Source organism: Crassostrea angulata, chromosome 4 (assembly GCF_025612915.1).
Source record: "Crassostrea angulata isolate pt1a10 chromosome 4, ASM2561291v2, whole genome shotgun sequence".
Lineage (NCBI taxonomy): Eukaryota > Metazoa > Mollusca > Bivalvia > Ostreida > Ostreidae > Magallana > Magallana angulata.
In genome coordinates, this window is record NC_069114.1 from 23,775,009 (window position 1) to 23,795,955 (window position 20,947).

The following is a 20,947-nucleotide window of genomic DNA, read 5'->3' on the forward strand; positions in this document are numbered from 1 at the left end:
TAAATTCTCTGAATTTTAAAACTTTAATACAACATCTATACTGCTATATTAAAATAATAGACTCGAATTTTTGGGCTTTAATACAGAGAAATCGGAAGAGTGCTGTCTTTTGTTTTATATATTATAAACACCATTAGTACTTGAAGATTACCAATTTGTTTTTATTGTTTCTCAATCAAGCTTCGTTAATTAATAATCAACGAAAATTCCTCAAAAAATTCCGGAAATCATCTGAATTTTTTGGATTTTACAATCTTGCGCATGACATTTAGGCTAAATCACGAGAGGCTCTTAATTTTATGTTTCCACAATATCACATTTGCATGGTTAAACTTAGAAACAATAAAACAAATGCGTGTTAATTTTCATTGGAATTTTTTTTTCTGTTCATCAAAGAAAATACGGGAGATAACCCTAACACAGTGCATTTACTACGACAAAAAATTCCGAGAGTTATGGTGTGTAAAAAAAACGTTGTTGAAATATGTTGAATTCTGCAATTATAGAATTAAACTTTTCAAAGAAAGGTATTAACTGCTTCAAAATGGTTTGTTATGAACAATTTGATTGTTATTTTCAATGCAACTTTATTAATTTTCTCCAAAATCGTGCAATTTTCTGCTACATAACGGGTATATGGGAGGCATATAACTGTGGTGAAGGCCTTCCCCGAGACACAGATTATTCCAACTCAGCAGAGTGTACTGTAGTGAAATTAAAAGCATTATTTTAGGCTTGAAGTTTGGTTATGCAAATGTCAACAATATACGGTGTTTCGATGTATCTATTTTGTAACGTGTTAAATGTCCGACTTCATAATTATGCAATGTCAACCCGTACGGGTCAAAGTCTAGTTTATATATTACAATTTTTGCTCTCGCCTGGAGATTAACACTTTTATAATAACAGCGGCACAGTTTTTTGTTTTGTTTGTTTTTTTTTGGGGGGGGGGGGTTGTGTAACGCAAATTGGTCTAGTTGTAATTAGGTAAAGTTTTAGTTGATAAATGAATAAATATCGTGAATTTAACTACTATGTTAAGTAATATTTTACCAAACTATGTCGATTGTCCTGCAAAAGAGCAGGCATTAATAAATCCTAAATTTCTCAAATCTCAGAAAATAATAGCGAGATTTTAAAATCTGCGATGTGTTGCTTCTCCCGATTTTTCGCAGATAATAATTCCTTGCGTTTAAATAGGATTATACAGTATGTAGTTCGTTAATAAAATGTTATCAATAATGATCAGGATTCCGACCACTAATGCAACTTGACTTTGTAAGTGGATACTGTATCATTAGAGGTTAGAACAGAACTGAATAAAACCAAACAGTCAGGAGATGAAACTAAATAACCAAACAGATTCTTCTTTAATGATGCATGCGCCTTGTATTTTTAATCGTTTTTTTACCATCGCAACAAAGGTTATCTAATCATTTTCAAAAAATTTTAATCTTTGAAAGAAAAAGATATGCTATAGAAATTATTGACAATTTTTATTAATAAAGAAAATTAGTTTGTATGTCAATATTTGGTAATTTATTGGCCAAAAAATCGGACCGAGAAACTTAAAGGACCTGGGTTGAAAAAAAGGAAATTTCACAGTTTGTGTGATGGCGGGGTCATTGCCATGATGCTTATCACTTTTCCTCACTCTTTAAAGGAAAGTGAGGAGGATAAGATTAACAGAATCAAATTTACAAAATTTAACAAGAAGCGAGAATGTGGAATGTGTATGTTGCAAAATTCATATTATTCGGGTCATTTTTTTTTCGAAATATAAAATAGTACCGACCTGTGACGTAACAAAGGTCAAGGTCGAATCCTTCTTTTCTGTACCTCCTCTTGTTCTGGGATACGACTCTCCTGGTGGCTTTCTTGAAATGTCGGTACTCCGAATACATGATGTATATACATCGCATTCCTCGGATAACCCGTACTACTCGTCCAATGATTTTCAACCTAAATCACCAGCGTCATCGTCATAACATGCATCGTTATCAACAACAACTATCAACGCTATTACTACTAGTATTTCAAGGACATGAACAATTCAAGATTCGAGTTTACTAACCTTCCGTAGCCACCAAGAGTAAAATCGATGATAAAGGTTCCAAACACAATTATCATATCCAGAATATCTGCCCAGTTACGAAAAAATTCGTCCCTGAAAAACAACATTCGCAATTAAAGATTATAAAAAAAAACAACCTAAATACTTAGAAAATTAAAGTTTGAACGACAAGCCAGTATTTCATTCAATTAAGAGCTCTTTGATATTTCATATTAATCCTTCTCAATTTTTTTCAAACTGGTTTGACTGCAAATAGGATATTCTTGTTTCAGAATTCTCTGGATTGAAATCTTTTGAATAAAAATGAAAATTGTGAATTGTAGATTTTTAAAGATCTTTTTATATCTACGAAATGATTATCGTTTAAATTTGCAATGATCAATTCGTCATATTTTGAAATGAAAGTGAAGCGAAATTTCTTAATTCTTAAATTAAAGCTGATACCGATTGAAATTAAACTCATCTCGATCAAATGCATTCCGAGTAAAAAAAAAAACATCAACTTTTTTCAAGAATTCTCTTTGTTTAACTGTAAAAATGGTTTGTTGTTTACTAGTAATTAATTATAAAATGTGTATTAATTTCCAGGTGAATACTGCAGTGTTTTTAGTTAATTCCTAATTTTGAAATAACTTTAATCTGGATCAGTTTTTATTACAATCAAAATTGGTTCAATGTTTTAAAAATCACAAATATTTTCTTGAAAATTGTTATTCCGTTTTAATTCATCTTAAAAGAGCGAATGTTTAATTTGTGGGAGTTTGAATTATTATTTCAATTTTATCCATTTAGTTAAAAATATCAAGAAATAACGATGTTTATGAGCATAATTTTTTAAAATAAAAAATACACAAATTTTACAAATTTGACTCTATTAAACATTTATCATAAGATGAATATATTATGCGTAAATTGAGATCAATTAAATTTTAAGCTCTGTTAATTTGCAACTGAAACAATTTTTTTTAGTTCTGAAAAATACCCCAAAATTCATATCAAAAGTCCGCCACATTGAACGCATGTTCAGATTGGCAGATTACATAAGATAGAATTTCTCGGCTGAATTTGTCTTTTGCTCACCCTTTGTAGAAGATTCGTAACATAACCTCCAGAATGAAGTAAGTGATGATGACGCAGCTACAGATCTCCAACTCATCATGGTAGTGGGCGGACGATCCGGCCGCCAGGTCCGTCACCACAATGGCGATGTCAAACAGGATCAATAGTATTGTGAACAGGTGGAAGGCGATGTGTTCCATTACCTTACCCACCATGTAACGGGCCTTTCTAAAAGGATGTGTAATGTCTAAATGACCATAATTAAGATATTATGATAAACAGGTGCCACATACTAGTAACTGACCCCACTTCTCTAGTAACATTTTTAAAACTACATGTACAGTACTAGTATATCTGTATCCGTTTTGTATAAAATTCTGAACTTCCATTTTGGCCATGACAAGTCTTTAAAAAAAGTATTCATTAAATTTTGGAGATTTGATACCAACGGTTATCCTTTTTTTCTAATGTATATTCTTATGAATGACATTGCACCTTCATTTGACCTGGTATTAATCCTATAATATCAGGAACCCAGCATTGCTCTTGAAAGAGGGCATCTTGGCCCTCCACGCAACAACATGTAGCTTGTGAAAAAAAGGGAGAGCTATTGGGTAAAAAAGTAATATAGATGAATTACTAGTAATCTACCCAGATTTTGTGGTCGGATAGTAGTGAGCAGGATCCTGACTTTCTTCCAAGATAAACTTGTCGCGCGGATGTTCATCGAGTTCATCCTCATTTTCCTCGCAATAATCGCTCTCGTCATTTACATCGTCGTCGTCGTCTAAGTAATCTTCAACGTTTTTACCCATTAATATGAACATCTCTGATTTAATAGCATTGTTTCCATTTCCAGCCATTTCTTCGATCCCCTGGTCGTGCTGCACACCTTTGTCCTGAGATAAATCATCCGGCTCATCTGTTTTCTCAGAGGATTCTACCGTTATCGTCACTTCTTCATTCATAATTTATCAAATGTTCAGACCTGCAAAGGTGTAAGATAATTAAACAAAGGTTTATTTAGATATAGATACCGGTTTATGAAATAGAACAAGATATCTGTGAGCCAATGCTCACTAGTGATACCCCCGCTCTGATGTGAATATGCAAAATAAGCAAAGTCGACATTTAACAGAAAGCTGGCATCCGATTGGTACAGAAATATATCCCACAATATGGCATGCCTAAACAAATAGTGTGTTAAAATTTCAAACATCTGCGATAAATAGCTGCTGAAAAATCTTTGACGAAAATTTGTTTGAAAATTTTGGCTAAAATAAATGAAGTACTCATTTAACAGGAAGATGACGTCCGATTGGTACAAAAATATATCCCACGATATGGCATGCCTTAAAAAATACTGTGTTAAAATTTAAAGCATCTGCGATAAATAGCTGCTGAGAAATCTTTGACGAAAATTTGTTTGAAAATTTTGGCAAAAAATAAACAAAGTCATTATTTAACAGGAAGTTGACGTCTGATTGATACAAAAATATATCCCACAATATGGAATGCCTAAACAAATAGTGTGTTAAAATTTCAAGCATCTGCGATAAATAGCTGCTGAGAAATCTTAGACGAAAATTTGTTTGAAAATTTTGGTTAAAAAATAAGCAAAGTCGTCATTTAACAGGAAGTTGACGTCCGATTGGTACAAAAATATATCCCACGATATGGCATGCCTTAACAAACACTGTGTTAAAATTTCAAGCATCTGCGATAAATAGTTGCTGAGAAATCTTTGACGAAAATTTGTTTGAAAATTTGGTTTAAAAATAAGCAAAGTTGTCATTTAACAGGAAGTTGACGTCCGATTGATACAAAAATATATCCCACGATATGGCATGCCTAAACAAATAGTGTGTTAAAATTTAAAGCATCTGCGATAAACAGTTGCTGAAAAATCTTTGACGAAAATTTTGTTTGAAAATTTTGGTTAAAAAATTAGCAAAGTCGTCATTTAACAGGAAGTTGACGTCCGATTGGTACAAAAATATATCCCACGATATGGCATGCCTTAACAAACACTGTGTTAAAATTTCAAGCATCTGCAATAAATAGTTGCTGAGATAAATGCGACAGAAATTTTTGTTACGGACGGACAGACAGACGGACAGACAGACAGACAGACGGACGGACGGACGGACGGACAGACAGACACACAAGGGTAAAACAGTATACCCCCTCTCCTTCGGAGCGGGGGTATAATTACGTTATATGGTAAACTTTGGGGGGGGGGGGGGTAAATATAAAACTATTATTCATATCGATTTATTGCACAAACAATGTCTTCGTAATGCATATATCAATGCATATTTAATACTTTCTTGAAAAGATACGGTAGTGACGATTTGACATCGTCAAAGTGAGTGTGTGTATGACAAGACTTTTAGATGGCATGACTTATTAATATACGGTTTTCAGCTCATTTATAGAATCGTTTGATGGTAAAGAAAGAAATAAAGCCCTAAATAAGTAAATTGATTAACAATTTCAACCTCCTCCTAAGACCTTCTTATTATACAACCACCTTTCAGTTTGTTTCAAACGTCCGGATTTTCTAAAAACTATTTTTTTACACACATTAACTGATAGTTTCCAGTCATTACAATATTCATGAAGTGTATCAAGCATATTTTGTAAGCCCTCTAGAGATTCAGATAATAAAACCATGACATCAGCAATTTCATTAAAAACAGTGATACTTCTTGGAGTATGATATATCTCCCCAATTTGACATTATGTATGAATTCTCAAAATCATTCAAATAAAAGAGACAATGTCTTATTCTGGAGGACTCCTTGTCTTACATTGAAATATTCACTAAAGTTATTGTTATATTTTACACAACTCTTGACATTTGTGTACAACAAAAGTATACTCTGGGACATTTTTCCCCTAGTACCAAGTTTCATAAGCTTTTTAAAAGAATTTTTATTAACACTATCGAATGCCTACAAAACAGCAATATTGTTTTTATTATTCGTAAAATGCTTCTCAATGATACCTGGAAGTGAAAAAATAGCGTATATCGTTGCTTTTGCTAACACTTAAAGAATGTGGGCGCTTAAGATGAAGATTCGGCAGGAATCTAGGCGCACAAGGAGAGTGAAAATTTCATCAATTAATTCTGAATATTTTTCGAATTATAACCGTTATTTGGTTTCTGTTGGATGTGGAATGAGTGGAAAAATATTTGAAATGCAAAAGGTTTTATTATAATATGGGTCTAAATATAGCAACACGATGCAATTCATGCAAAATCCTACTTATTTACAACTGTGTTTAAATGATTTTGTTGTCTCTGGGTCTTCTCTCCACAAATTTGAAACGTGTAAAGGTAACATATTTCAACATTAAAAATGTCGCATTTTAAAAAAAGATGGAGAGATGACCCAGAGATGACTAATTATGTACTTTTCAAATTATTTTTTGATGGATAAAAAACAAAGTCCATTGATATGACAGTGGTGTTTCAAACAGTACTTTATAGAGCATATATTGACAAGTCTCCGTGGCTCAGTGGTTTCGTCCTGGATTTAGTGAATACATACATTCAGTGTTTTGGGTTCAAATCCAACTGGTGGTCTTTTTAAAAAAAATTAAACTTTTTTGTTTTAAATGTATGTTATTATAACATGATGTTGAATTATAATATACCGGTATATTTTAATTTGTTTTTAATGATTTCTAGATCTGCTGTATGAACACTATAAAAAAATTCTTTTCTTATTACTATTTTTTTAGGATAACACAATATAACTTCATTAAATATAAATGTTTTCATTAACATTTCCAACTAGTTATCGGTTTACCTCTCATTGCCATTTTTTGAAAGCTTTGTGAGTTTTTTAATAACCGGAATAGCCATGTACTTCGACTCTCAACATAATTTATTTTTGTTGAAACCTGTACATAGCCTTTCGAGGTTATAGACATTTAAATCCCAATTGATTCGTGTCGAGGATTCCTGCAAACTTACAATCTTGTGCGCTCACTTTCTTTTTCAAGTGTTCAAAAAAGTTTTTTACAACAAGATTACAATTACGTTCTTGTCTACAAATATTTAAAAAGAAGATGGGGGAACAAGATAGCGCAAATGCCCATTTGGTTTTGTCGTAAAAAACAATTTCAAAATAATTTTTTCCAACCAAATCTACTAGATGATGTTATATTACAAGTTTACAAAAGCATAATTTCTAACTACATTCAGTTCTGAATATTTTATCAAACTATAAGAAAAAAATTCTATAGTTTTTGTTGTATCGAACCCACAACCTAAAAACCCTAGCTCTATAACACTGAGCCATTTCAGTCACAACAAACTTCATTGTTAAATGCTAAATTCAACTTCAACCACGAATTTAGGGACTTGTATAGTATTTCTCTAAAACGTTCAATTGTTGGGATACAAAATGACATTTTTAAAGTACAGTGGGTCATCTCTCCACGTTTTTGTTGATTGAAATCGATTTGATTTCCTTTAAAACTTATATAAACTTTGACAAAAATATGGAGCCCAGACCCACTCTATAAAAGAAAAGGCATTGAAGTGCTAATAATAACACTATTTGGAAGTTTTGGCACGCATACGCCAGTTTAAATCAACCTATTCTAAATATTTAACATATTTAAAGGTTATAAATCGATGTTATGGTAAATATACATTGTTTTAAATAATTGAGAAAGAAATTATGAGATTTGTCCATTTTTTAATTTTATAGTATCTTATCGTTCCCCATATAGGCAGTTTACACGCCTTATTCATCCATCTTTGTAAAATTCACCCGGTAAATTGCGCCTTAGGCACTCCATTTGATTACCTTGACATCCCCTAAACTTACTTTTTACACTATGCATATCCTTTAATTTTACATTCAGTCAACAATTGTCTGTTACAGTCGCTTCTACATTTTTCTTCTTCGATCTGGTTGTCGTTTGATAGCCTACTAGCCAGGTCTTGTACTGTGGGAGTGAGCTGTCTCACATGAGCGTTTACTACGAAATTCATGCAGTGTCTGTGTAAGGATGGAGTTTTATTTTCAAAGTGGTCCATGATGTTTTCCTTTACAAAAATTTAGATTATTGAGAATCAAAATTTGTACATGACAACATGTACAAATTTTGATTCTCAATAATCTAAATTTTTGTAAAGGACAATGTTATTAGAATGGTTGATGCGTTCCGGGATCTTTGAGCAAGTCCCTGTGAGGGATACTGGACGATAGTCGGCTGATGTACTCTTGTCTCATTTCTTAAAGATGGGGACACCATGGGCCATTTTTCAGTTCTCTGGCACACAGCCACTGTGAAGTGATGTTTGGAGGCTTCTTCTTCAGAAAGCGTGCTGATATAACGTCTGGTTCGGTAGGCTTGTGTGGTTGTAGATTACTTCGTAGTTTGTGGACACCACGTGGAGTAATGGATATACTGTTCATAGCCGGGAATGGGCTAGGACCTTGTCTGGAGCTTGGCTGTTGTCTTCTGTTGCGAGTACGGATTTGAACTGTTCGTTGCCTTAGCTTGTGGGTCACTGGTTATGAGTCCATCAGTATTCCGCAATAGTGCAGCACCAGAGGCTTCTTGATTTTTTCTTTTAATAAATGACCAGATTTTCTCCACATGTTGTATTCATACAACTTTTTTTAGATAATTATATTATACAGGTATCTACAACTTTCATCAAACCAGGATTTATTTTTAATGCCACTTTTGACTCTTTGTTTATCAAAAACAGTATGTGTACAGTATGGCTCAAAATATTGTTTAGGCAATGTGTAAAAGTAAAATAGACTGCATATATATATGTAGTATCGAATTATTAAACAAATTTGTAAAAACACTGTTCATCGTCAAAACTTAATGTCCATTACTTACCCTTTAACATTCCCACGGCCAAACAAAATAATGATAACATGAGAGAGAGAGAGAGAGAGAGAGAGAGAGAGAGAGAGAGAGAGAGAGAGAGAGAGAGAGAGGTGATCCTCTATTTCTCCCTCCTTTCACCTTAAATACCATAGAAGATTCCAAAACAATGCACGGAAATACGGGTGTACTTTACGTTGGTTTTTGCTTCTACGTGTCGAGGATCATTGACTCACGTGTAAAAATGAAATCAAGACTCTACTTTTACATAGTAGAGCAAACACCTTGAAATTTAACGTACATGACCCGCTAGCCTCAGATACAAACTACACCCAACACTTCCCTTCACGGCCCTCCCACTTATCGACTGGTTGGGGAATGTTTACTTCGGTCATAATTTTGCCTCTTATGGTTTTATCGGACTCTGTTGGAATCTATATTTACACTTTATATCATTGGTGAGCAGTTCGACCTCTTATTATGTAACATCGATCGCAACACAGATAATTCCCTGGCGTTAGTAAAGGGTGTACCAAACGCTGTTCCATGCAAGATTATATCTCGCTGTTCCATGCAAGATTATAAGATTCCATCCATGTTCCATACAAGATTAACTTAAAGAATGTTCGTAGTCGTGTGTTGAAAAGAGAGGGTGGTTTATCCGCCATGCTAATCAAATACATCATAGATACATGTACAGTACATCTTATAGCAGAGAGAGAGAGAGAGAGAGAGAGAGAGAGAGAGAGAGAGAGAGAGAGAGAGAGAGAGAGAGAGAGAGAGAGAGAAAATATACTTGCCTATACCGGGTTCTGTTTAGTTTCCCACACTTCTATGAACACTGACAACAATTAACATGCTCAGTCCTCACGTTCTACGAACAAGTACTGACATTTCTTTCATTTTTAAACTGCTGTATACATAAATAACGAGAGCGGTACGTTGAGCGTTTGACCATTGGTCACTAAACGGAGTGGGGCTCCCCATGGGGATAATCTGAAGAGGAATTGGGTCAAACAGTTGTGCACACATTTATACCTATTACGTTAAAAGTTAAAATTCAAAGATTTCTAAACTTAGGCATATCAATCTTAGGTAGGTTTAGAAACCTTTGATTTTAAACCGTTAACGTAACAAATATATAAGAAATATACTAGTATATTGTCTATCATAAAGCATGTGCAGATTTGGTATACTCAATAGTATATCGTTGAAATCTTAAGACAAAACATAATTAAGAAATTTAGGATTATGTCTAACCCTCTGGAGCATTTAAATTTTATATTTTTGCACATAAAACACTATTTGCGCCCGGGTGAATTTATCACCAGTATACTTAATTATCAGTACTGTAACCACTGGTAACGGTCTGAAATTAAGAAGCTCACTAATATCGGACTGTCAAAGGTAAAATGGAACAAAGAATTGACATCACAGCAGTGTGTTTAAACGATCGTTACATCAAATCACAAATGAAATTCATTTTTTGTTTGTAGATAACATATCTAGGTGATAATTACTGTGCGTAGTTTCAACATATGTTTTATACTTAGTGGCGTCGGAAGCAAATTGAAGGGGGGGGGGGGGCTAGACCTTGACAAGCAAAAAAAAACCCAACCTTATTCCCAAAATCATGAAAATCAAAAATCCGTGGGGGGGGGGGGGGGGGGGGAGGGTATACCTACAGTTCCAAAAAAATTCTTACCTACCACAAATCCCCCCCCCCCCAAATCATGCCCCCCAAATCATGAAATTCCTAATCCGTAGGGGGGGGGGGGGGGTTATGTTACCTATGACTCCAACTTCTCAATATTTTCATCTTTAAAAGGTAAATTTAGGAACAATTATCTTTGCTGCCATAAAAAAAATATCCTATTTATACTGGATTCCAAAGCTCCACAAAAGTCCTTACAAACAGAGATATATTGCAGGTTCTAGTAAATGCTTCATCTCTTTACGCCTTATTAAAATTCTTACAGAAGTGAAGGAGAAACATCAAGAGTACTGTACAACAATATACTCCAGAAGTGGTGTGAATCAGATGTGGATACTAAAAAAGCCCTAAAGAATTATTAGAAACTTTGAGGTCACAAATTCTTACCAAAATTAATAGCATCAAAACGTACGATTTTTCAACGCTTTATACAACCATTCCCCATGACAAATTAAAATCTAGGCTTTTTGATTTCATCGACAGTTGTTTCTTCCATAAAAATGGAAGTCGTAAAAATGCTTACCTTGTCATTGGAAATCTAAAAAAAATTTTGTTTAAAACCATTCTGATTGCACACACAAGTACTCTGAAGTTGACATTAAAAAGATGCTTGAGTTTCTGATTGACAACATCTATGTAGTGTTTGGAAATCAAGTCTTCCAACAATCTGTTGGAATTCCCATGGGTACCAATTGTGTCCCATTGTTAGCAGACCTATTTTTGTATTCTTATGAAGTAGAATTTATTCAAAAACTTGTACGTGACAAAAATAAATCCCTCGCTGTGGCCTTCAACTCAATTATTCAGGTATATCGACGACGTAATATCTATTAACACTTGTTATTTCCATACTTATGTCATGTTGTAAATTTTTAATTTACTTGGTGGGTGTAAATACAAAATTTACAAGTTGTCATGTTGTAAATTTTGTATTTACACCCACCCAGCAAATTCAAAATTTACAACATGACACTTACGTGGACTCGATGTATCCCAGTGAACTTGGAATAAAAGATACCACAGAGACTGTGTCATCTGTTCCATATTTTGATAATTTTACTGGAAATGGACATTGATGGTAACCTAACAACAAAACTTTATGAGAATCGCGATGACTTCAATTATTCTATACTAGTAGTCAACTTTCCTTACTATGTAACAATATACCTTCATCACCTGCATATGCTGTTTTTGGCTGTCAGTTAATTCGATACACAAGGGCATGCTCTTCGTATGAACAGTTTCTAAGGCGAAGCAAGCTACTGACAAACAAGTTGATAGAACAGGACTATCAACAGCCTCGTTCGAAGTCATCTTTTCGTAAGTTCTATCGTCGATACAACGACCTTTTCATCAAATACAATCTTCCACTGGGTCGCATGCTGACTGACGTTTTTCATTCTAATTGTTAGGCCATAATTAATCACCTAATTGTCTACGGACTTTTCCGTTTTTCCCGAGTACGACAAAGAGCACACGGCGGGTGTGACTGGTGAGCAGAGGATGCTCACTCCTCCTAGGCACCTGATCCTACCTCTATCTTTTTTTGAGGTCCGTGTTGCTCTGCTTTGAATTTGTATTTCGTTTCATGATTTTTGAGATGGTTGACAGTTTGTTATTGTCATTTTTCATTGTCTTTGTGTTTATCAATATCATAATATATTTTCTTTCGTTCTAAATTTATATGTATGACAGTCACTGTTATATTTAAGGAGAAGAACTATTAAGTTCTTAGAAGTTGTTTTTGATCCTTCTGAGCAATCAATAAAATATGTTCATAAAAAAACTCTTTTGTGACGTTCATATCCCGAATGAATCACCAAAGAAAGCATTTTATTGTTTAAATATAACATCATGTCGTTTCTGGTGTATCTGGCGTAAAAACAATCGTATATCAAAACAACAGCTGTGAACAAGTAATGTTGTGATAAAAAATTAAAAAGATTTCAAGAGGGCGTTTCCTAGACATAATTTGATAAAATATGAATAGCTTGAGACAGAACCGATTTTGATGACAAGTGAACAAATTGTTTGTGAATGATCTTGAATATCAAAATCATCATTTCAAATCATTTTTCAAGACTATATTGGCAAACGGCTTTGATTATCTCCATTTGTATATCTTGGGTTGTTTTTTTATACCCGCACTTTCTAAAGAAAGTTCGGGTATATTGTTGTTACCCTGTTCCGTCCGTCCGTCCGTCCGTCCGTCTGTCACGTTTTACTTTCTCAAACTGCTCTTACATCTTATAAACCAGCAAACTGAACTCTTGGAGTTTGATTTGGGGTATCATGTTGTTTTGTAAAAAGGTTTCAAAAATTCTCTGTTAGTCCTGGGGGTCAAATAATTGGTAAAAAATGACGTTTTTTCACAAAAAACCTTCTTCCTCGAACTCCTCCTACATTTTCAAAAGTAGACAAATCATCTTTTGGAATATGTTTTAGGGTATCCTATAGATGCGCAATAAGGTTTCGGAATTTTCAATTTTGTCCTGGGGGTCATTTAATGGCTAATAAATGACGTTTTTTTACCAAAAAACTGGTTTAAAAAACGTCATTTTTTTTAAGCAGTAGCCAAATGATCTTCTAGAATATGATTGGGGGTGTCATATTGAGGCATGATCAGGTTCCAGAATTTTTTTTTAATTAAGGGGATCAGTGGGCAACAAAAAATGACGTTTTTTGGCCAAAAAAAAATGGTTCCCAGAACTCCTCTTACAACTTTTGGAGTAGCTACGTCATCTCTTGGGATATAATTGAGGCTGTCCTATAGATGTGCAATAAGGTTTTAAAAATTTAAATTTCATCCTGGGAGTCAAAATGTAGCAGAATATTGACGTTTATCACTTAAAAAAAACATAGATCCTAGAACTCCTTTTATGATTTAATGGATAGACACATCATATCTTGGGATATGAAAGGAACTGTTCCATAGATGTGCATTACGGTTTTGAAAAATTAAATTTAACCCTGAGGCCCATTACCTACCGGTACATACCTTTTGATGCCCTTTAAGGATCAAGAATATATATGGTTAAGGGGTGGGGATCTCAACCGTTTTCGAGATATTCGTGCACTTCCTGTTCAAGGGGGGTCATGACCACCCCCGGGGCCCATGACCTACATACCGTTTGATGCCCCTTGACACAAGGAACAAGAATATATAAGGTTTAAGGGTGGGGATCTCAACTGTTTTGAAGATATTAAGGGACTTGCTGTTTGAGGGCATCAGGAACACCCACAGGGCCCATGACCTACATAACATTCGATGCCCCTTGACATCAGAAACATGAATATATATGGTTTAGGGGTCATGATTATAACAGTTTCTGAGATATATGGTAATTTCAAATTCCTGGGGGGTGGGGATGACCCCAGGGGTCAGATCTAATAAACCCTATATATTGCCAGTAACAGCCAATATATGATTATGAAAACCCTATATTATTAACTTTGTCTGTTTTCAAGTTACCATTTACAATAGAGTCTATGATTCTTCCTACAAGGTTCAATGTTAGACCCCACACCCTTTTGACACCCCCCCCCCTCCTCCCCCGAAAAGTGGTTGTCTAACCCAAAATGAGAAAAATCAAACCAGGGTGCACAACTAGATTTGCAGGCCTATCATATCCTAGAGTTTTGTACAATTATGTTCAGCCATCTCTGAGAAACAAGTTCAGAGCGGGAAAGAAGAAAAAGAAGATGAAGAATATATACATGTATTAAGAACCATACAAAAACAATAAGTCTCCAAACTTCATTCAGGAGACTTAATAATTAATAAAGATTAAATAGAGATAGGATCATCAAACATCAATAATTTAAAGATAATTGACAATTTCTGATTCTAAGGGGGTCAGGATGACCCCTTAGGGTCATGACTTACATGCCATAATGATCTGATGCGCCTGCATGACCTAAGGAGGAATAATATCTTTGGATTAAGGTGGGGATCTCAATGGTTTTTATGATATTTGATAATTTCAGGAAGAGCACTTGGGATCATGACCTACATACCATCTTAAATGCCTTGAACAAAGAAACAATAATATAATATGTACATGATATATGATTCAATTTAAGAACCCAGATATAGATCAATCATCTGTTTTGTAATACTTCCTATGTATATATACATGTACATGTATTAGTTTGTGTTTTGTTCTATATTATTCATGTTCATGACTGTAGTATGGCTTAGTCTTATTTTAAATTACATTAAAAAATTGTCAAATATATGACTTGGAACCCCCACTCCCAAACAAACTCAAATATAAACTGTTCTCTCCCCCCCCCCCCTCCTTGTTGAATAATCTATTAAAATCAAAATATAATTTGGGTGTCTAAAAACTTTTATAAACTGGTAAAAAATGTTATTCTTAAAAAAAATTACATTACACCTTGCATAATTGACAAATGATCTATTGAGATACGATCAGAGGTCATATTTCTACCTTGGGATCAATAAGTAGTATTCATTGACAAGTTAAAATTAATTAATAACAATAAATGATTCAAATTATAAATGTTTATACTCCACATTCATCCCCCCCCCCCCCCCAATCTAACCTGCTTATAAAGATTCAGTCTTCTTAATACATTCTTACATGTGTACAGTAGCAAATTTTAAATCATTTCTTGATTGCTTTTTCTCTCGTGATTCACATTAACATTTTGGAAATTGCTTAATTCAATTTTTAAGATTTATAAACAAAATGTTATATGCATCACTGCCATGTGTATTCACCTATTTGGGGCAATTGTAAAGTCTCCTAAACAAAGCAGTGACATCATTAGGCTAGGAATTACCCACATGGATCAAACACTACTGTATAACATATGAATAAGATAAAATACATTATTATTTCTAGTTCTAAAATGTCAGGGTGTCTCCAAGGGGGCATAATCTTACAATACAATTTTACGCGCAATGACACAAAGAGCAAAAATAAATTAAATGGTTTAGGGATGAGGATCTCAGATCTCAGAAGTTAACAAAATATACAGTGTATCATATCATTTCCTATTTCATAAAGGCGGGGGGGATGGGGGGGGGGGGTTAAAGACAACACCTGGGGGTCATTAATGTACTTTACACCAGTTGATGCATCATAATGACTTTAGAAGATATTTTGTATTTTCCTGTTTCGTGGGGTCAGAACAGTCCCATAAGGTCATGACCTACATCGTATTTGATGCATTATAATACATTAAGAAAGAAATACTCCTTCCTTCCTATTATTACAAATATAAAAAATATAAGTGTCTACACTTACTTACATATGTAATACACAAATTTAATAAGAAATTGTTTATACAGGGTCAATATGGGGTCAACTCAACAGTGCATGCAGTCTGACAAATGAAAAAATAACTTTTGCAACTAAAATGACAGAAACTTTACAAATGCGATAGGATAGGTAACGATGATAAGCTTATTTAAATATTAAAAGATGATGATACAGTATGCTGTCAAAGGGAGATTACATTTAGAAAGTGAAAGTAGAACTTATATACATGTGTTTGTATGCTGGCAGGAATCCCATGCTGGCATCTTATTATATTGTGCTACTGCTACTACATGTATTATGCTTACCTAAATTGGTCAACATCATAATGATAATCCAATTAAAACACAATAATGAATTCCTTTAGCTGATCTTAACTACCGTAATCCTTTTCTGCATACGGAAAACACAGACATGTATGTATGGGTGTTGCTAAAACGCGGAACGGAAAACGGAACGGAATGGAAAATATCATCACGTTTATCGCTTAAAAAGGGTATAGACTGGCCAGAAACGATTTACTTTGTATCTTTTATTTATATCTAATGAATGATTATCAACATGTTGCTATCTTATTAATATTCATATGAATGTCTATCAATTATAGCATTGTATTCATTCGGCTTTAGTTGAGTACGAAACGGAAAAATCAAATGTATACGAATTGTGAAACATTAACATGATTAAACGAGCAAATTAGCTATAACTTTTTACTTATTTCTCTTATATGGTATTGCTGGCATATTAGCGTAACGTACACAGTTAGTGAAAGCGTTTTATGCGTGTTTTGAGTATTTTCATATTATTTTCAAATATGATGTACATGTATATACTTACATCAAAATTGAATTTTCGGTGTTCTAGACGATCTTTTATCATACAGACGATACAGTATCATTGAGATGGAAGAAAAAAACTGTAGGACTGACGACATTAAAAAATTAAAATACAGTAAACATTAAAATACGTGGTAATTTGTGAAACTAGTTGTGAAACTAGTATTTTTAGCAATGCAATTTTGTTTACGTTTGCATTACAAAGCATGCAGTTGTTTATTCCAGCAGCTATATACATATGATCCGAATAGAGAGCTCTTGACATTGCCTGGTTTGATTTTCCGATTATATATTGGGACTATAGTCTGTCGATCCCAAAATATTCATGCAGCACATTTGGACGATTTATAATGGAAAATGTTGACATCTTTTCTCCATTTGGAAGTCACTCAGAAGACCTTGCACAATTTTTCAAAACTATCATCCGGGTCTGTTAAAATGCAAAACCCCGTAGACTTCTTTATTTTTTGCCGTGTATTTATACCAGCTGATAAGCTAGAGAGGACGTTTTAAAGAAAGAATAATGAGAATGTTTAATGCTTCTAAAAGAGAATCGCTTGAACCCTGAGGTATATATAAATATACAGCAAAAAGTGAATCGAGGATATTTTGGGACAGAATATAGTGGTCAATGCATGTACTGTTAATTTTGAGGAAATAAATATTCTTGAATAAATAATTTAATATTGCTAATCTTTCAAAAAAAATTAAAAAGGTACATAAAGTATATCGTTTTAGCATACTTAACAAATCTATGAGGTAAATAACATTAGATAAGATTTTCCGTTTTCCTTCCGTTCCGTTTTCCGTTCCGCGTTTTAGCAACACCCATGTATGTATACACGTGAACCCATCTAATCGAAGAGCTGGGTAAAACTAGTTTCACCAATGAAATTTAAGTGTTAAGTTTTCTATCGCGAATTTTCCGTGAACTTGCGGTTAGCCCGGTAGCATGCCAATCGGCTTTCTACTAAAAATACTACCCAACTTTCACGAACGTATCTTGTATTTGATTTGTATTCTAGACTGTAAATTGTACATGTAAAAGTTCTTAAAATCCATATGGTGAATTCAGGGGAAAGCTCAATTCGTTACACTCGCTCAAGTTTACGCTGAATAAAAACTCCAAAACGAAACAAAAGTTCAACAAGTTGTATTTAAGTTGATGAAATAACGGTACATGGTATTCCAATGAAAACCGATTCTCGGAGTTCCGAGATAACAACTTAATAAACGTGCGGAGATTCCAGCACGGACAGTCCGATATAATTCTTTGTACAAAATCGACACTAACGTGCGGAAATCCAGCACAGCTAGCCCGATATCACACCCACTCCACTAACGTGCGGGGTTCCAGCACAGTTAGCCCAACATATCACTTTATGCTAACGTGCGGGGTTCCAGCACAGCTAGCCCAACCGTTCTCTTCCAGATCTTAAACCATTCTCTCTTACAATTATTTTTCTTTTGACAGGCATTACTTTTTTATGACAAAGGGAGAGTAATGGCATGCCAGAAAAGTAAACATTCACACATATAGCTGTTACGATAATTTCACACTTCTATTGTCCAACAATTATTTAACTTGCTTGGAGATTAAGTAAAGAAGATATCAATGACTAGTGTCAAGAGGATTAACATTTTGTCACATGAAAGCATCTCCGTTTGTTTTTTGGTTTGTTTTTTTTTTGGTTATTTTCTTTTTTTTTTGGTTACAAAAGAAATTGCATAGTTAATTTGAGAGAAAAAAATTAAAGTTAAGTTCTCATAGCAGCTTGTAAATTTTAAATCGATAACCTGTTATATTAAAAGTTTAAAATCAAAGATTTTTAAACTTATCTATAACAATCTCTCTCACAGCCTTAATGAACTCTGTCCCAGAGTTCTACTTTGAAACAAAATTGAAGCTTTAAAAACAATGCAAACATACATATTTGACAAAAATTCACGTGCAATATAAGTTAATTCAAAGCCATTTAGCGTCTAATAAATTGCTCTGTAAGGCAGTACAGTTCGATTGTTTTGTAACAGGGTCTGTAATATAATTAACTGTCCATTCAGGTCTTTAATATTTTTCTCATAAGTTTTTGTGAGTTCTCTTAGTTTGGAATTTTCTTTAATTATTTCGTCCACGGCGTTTTCACGGGTTTTCACTACATCACCAGGACACGGAATGGTGGTGGTGGTCAGTTCCAAATCCGCATGGGAAGCTTGCGTAGGGTTTCCTTCCGAATGCGTGGTTATGATGGTAACGTTAGTAGCGGGCGGAGACACAGAGTTCTGAGATACCTGGAATTTCTTATCCAAAAACTGCTGCATACGATTCCTGTCCCGTAATTTCTGTTTTTCGGACTTCTTGCGGATGGACGGTCGCACTTGTTGGTTCATCATGACGTTAGAGTTTCTATCACTCGCTTTGTTGAGAGGACGGGGAACAATTCGATTCTCACACCAATTTTCACCAATGAAATTTAAGTGTTAAGTTTTCTATCGCGAATTTTCCGTGAACTTGCGGTTAGCCCGGTAGCATGCCAATCGGCTTTCTACTAAAAATACTACCCAACTTTCACGAACGTATCTTGTATTTGATTTGTATTCTAGACTGTAAATTGTACATGTAAAAGTTCTTAAAATCCATATGGTGAATTCAGGGGAAAGCTCAATTCGTTACACTCGCTCAAGTTTACGCTGAATAAAAACTCCAAAACGAAACAAAAGTTCAACAAGTTGTATTTAAGTTGATGAAATAACGGTACATGGTATTCCAATGAAAACCGATTCTCGGAGTTCCGAGATAACAACTTAATAAACGTGCGGAGATTCCAGCACGGACAGTCCGATATAATTCTTTGTACAAAATCGACACTAACGTGCGGAAATCCAGCACAGCTAGCCCGATATCACACCCACTCCACTAACGTGCGGGGTTCCAGCACAGTTAGCCCAACATATCACTTTATGCTAACGTGCGGGGTTCCAGCACAGCTAGCCCAACCGTTCTCTTCCAGATCTTAAACCATTCTCTCTTACAATTATTTTTCTTTTGACAGGCATTACTTTTTTATGACAAAGGGAGAGTAATGGCATGCCAGAAAAGTAAACATTCACACATATAGCTGTTACGATAATTTCACACTTCTATTGTCCAACAATTATTTAACTTGCTTGGAGATTAAGTAAAGAAGATATCAATGACTAGTGTCAAGAGGATTAACATTTTGTCACATGAAAGCATCTCCGTTTGTTTTTTGGTTTGTTTTTTTTTTGGTTATTTTCTTTTTTTTTTGGTTACAAAAGAAATTGCATAGTTAATTTGAGAGAAAAAAATTAAAGTTAAGTTCTCATAGCAGCTTGTAAATTTTAAATCGATAACCAAGATTGTTATAGATAAGTTTAAAAATCTTTGATTTTAAACTTTTAATATAACACTAGTACCCGCGAATGAGACATGCAAACCTGTGTTGTGTACGTAACTTCAGACAAAGATCAGTCATTTGTAACATACATGTATTTTTATGACCTATTCTTCAAATCCACTTGCACTATTTTATTAGGTAAATAACAGCTTTAAGGTGGTGCAGGACACCTGCATATTGTGATGTACATGTATACTTCCTATTGAGATAAACAATAAAGTATGTTGAATATTGATTAAATATTTACCCCCCAAATAATGTTACCTAACATTGAAGCGCAATGGGTTAGAGCGTTTACATGTCTGTAAGAGCATTGGGGTCCAAGGTGTATTTTTGGTAATTTACGAATTTTCATGGGGAGGGGGGGTCTGGACCCCTCACTCCCACCCCTTCTCTAAATCTGTGCACACGATGATGTTCATGTAGGCACACAGAAGCAAATCTAAAACCGGCAACCGCCACGGGGAGGGGGCATAATTTAATTTTTAATTTTGTTTTAAATAATTATATAGACCATTATACTTCCTATGACATAAAATGTTAAGATTATTGATTAACTGAAAATTCACTGCAAACAGTTCTACCCCAAATTGCACATAAAGTGCTGCTCATGTCACGATGTGTATTATCATATGGGCAGGGATCTCATCCTTCAGTTATGAAAATTATAATTTTTAAATGTATTACCGGAG

The 20,947-nt window shown here is 34.3% G+C and overlaps 1 protein-coding gene across 2 annotated transcripts in view; it reads right to left on the reverse strand.

The window, feature by feature from the left end:
- LOC128180763 (phosphatidylinositol 3,4,5-trisphosphate 3-phosphatase TPTE2-like) overlaps positions 1 to 16,968 on the reverse strand; it is a 35,006-nt gene extending 18,038 nt beyond the window's left edge. Inside the window, exons 1-5 of one of the 2 annotated variants that reach the window (XM_052848916.1) lie at positions 16,312 to 16,968; positions 3,785 to 4,121; positions 3,155 to 3,361; positions 2,075 to 2,167; positions 1,796 to 1,962 (exon numbers count right to left, since the gene is read on the reverse strand). In XM_052848916.1, the coding sequence (XP_052704876.1) occupies positions 1,796 to 1,962; positions 2,075 to 2,167; positions 3,155 to 3,361; positions 3,785 to 4,101 (784 nt within the window). In that variant the 5' untranslated portion in view covers positions 4,102 to 4,121; positions 16,312 to 16,968. Of the gene's footprint in view, positions 1 to 1,795; positions 1,963 to 2,074; positions 2,168 to 3,154; positions 3,362 to 3,784; positions 4,122 to 9,801; positions 9,962 to 16,311 lie in introns of those variants that run through there. The other variant, XM_052848914.1, reaches the window with a different exon arrangement.
- Between the last annotated feature and the right edge of the window lie 3,979 nt (positions 16,969 to 20,947).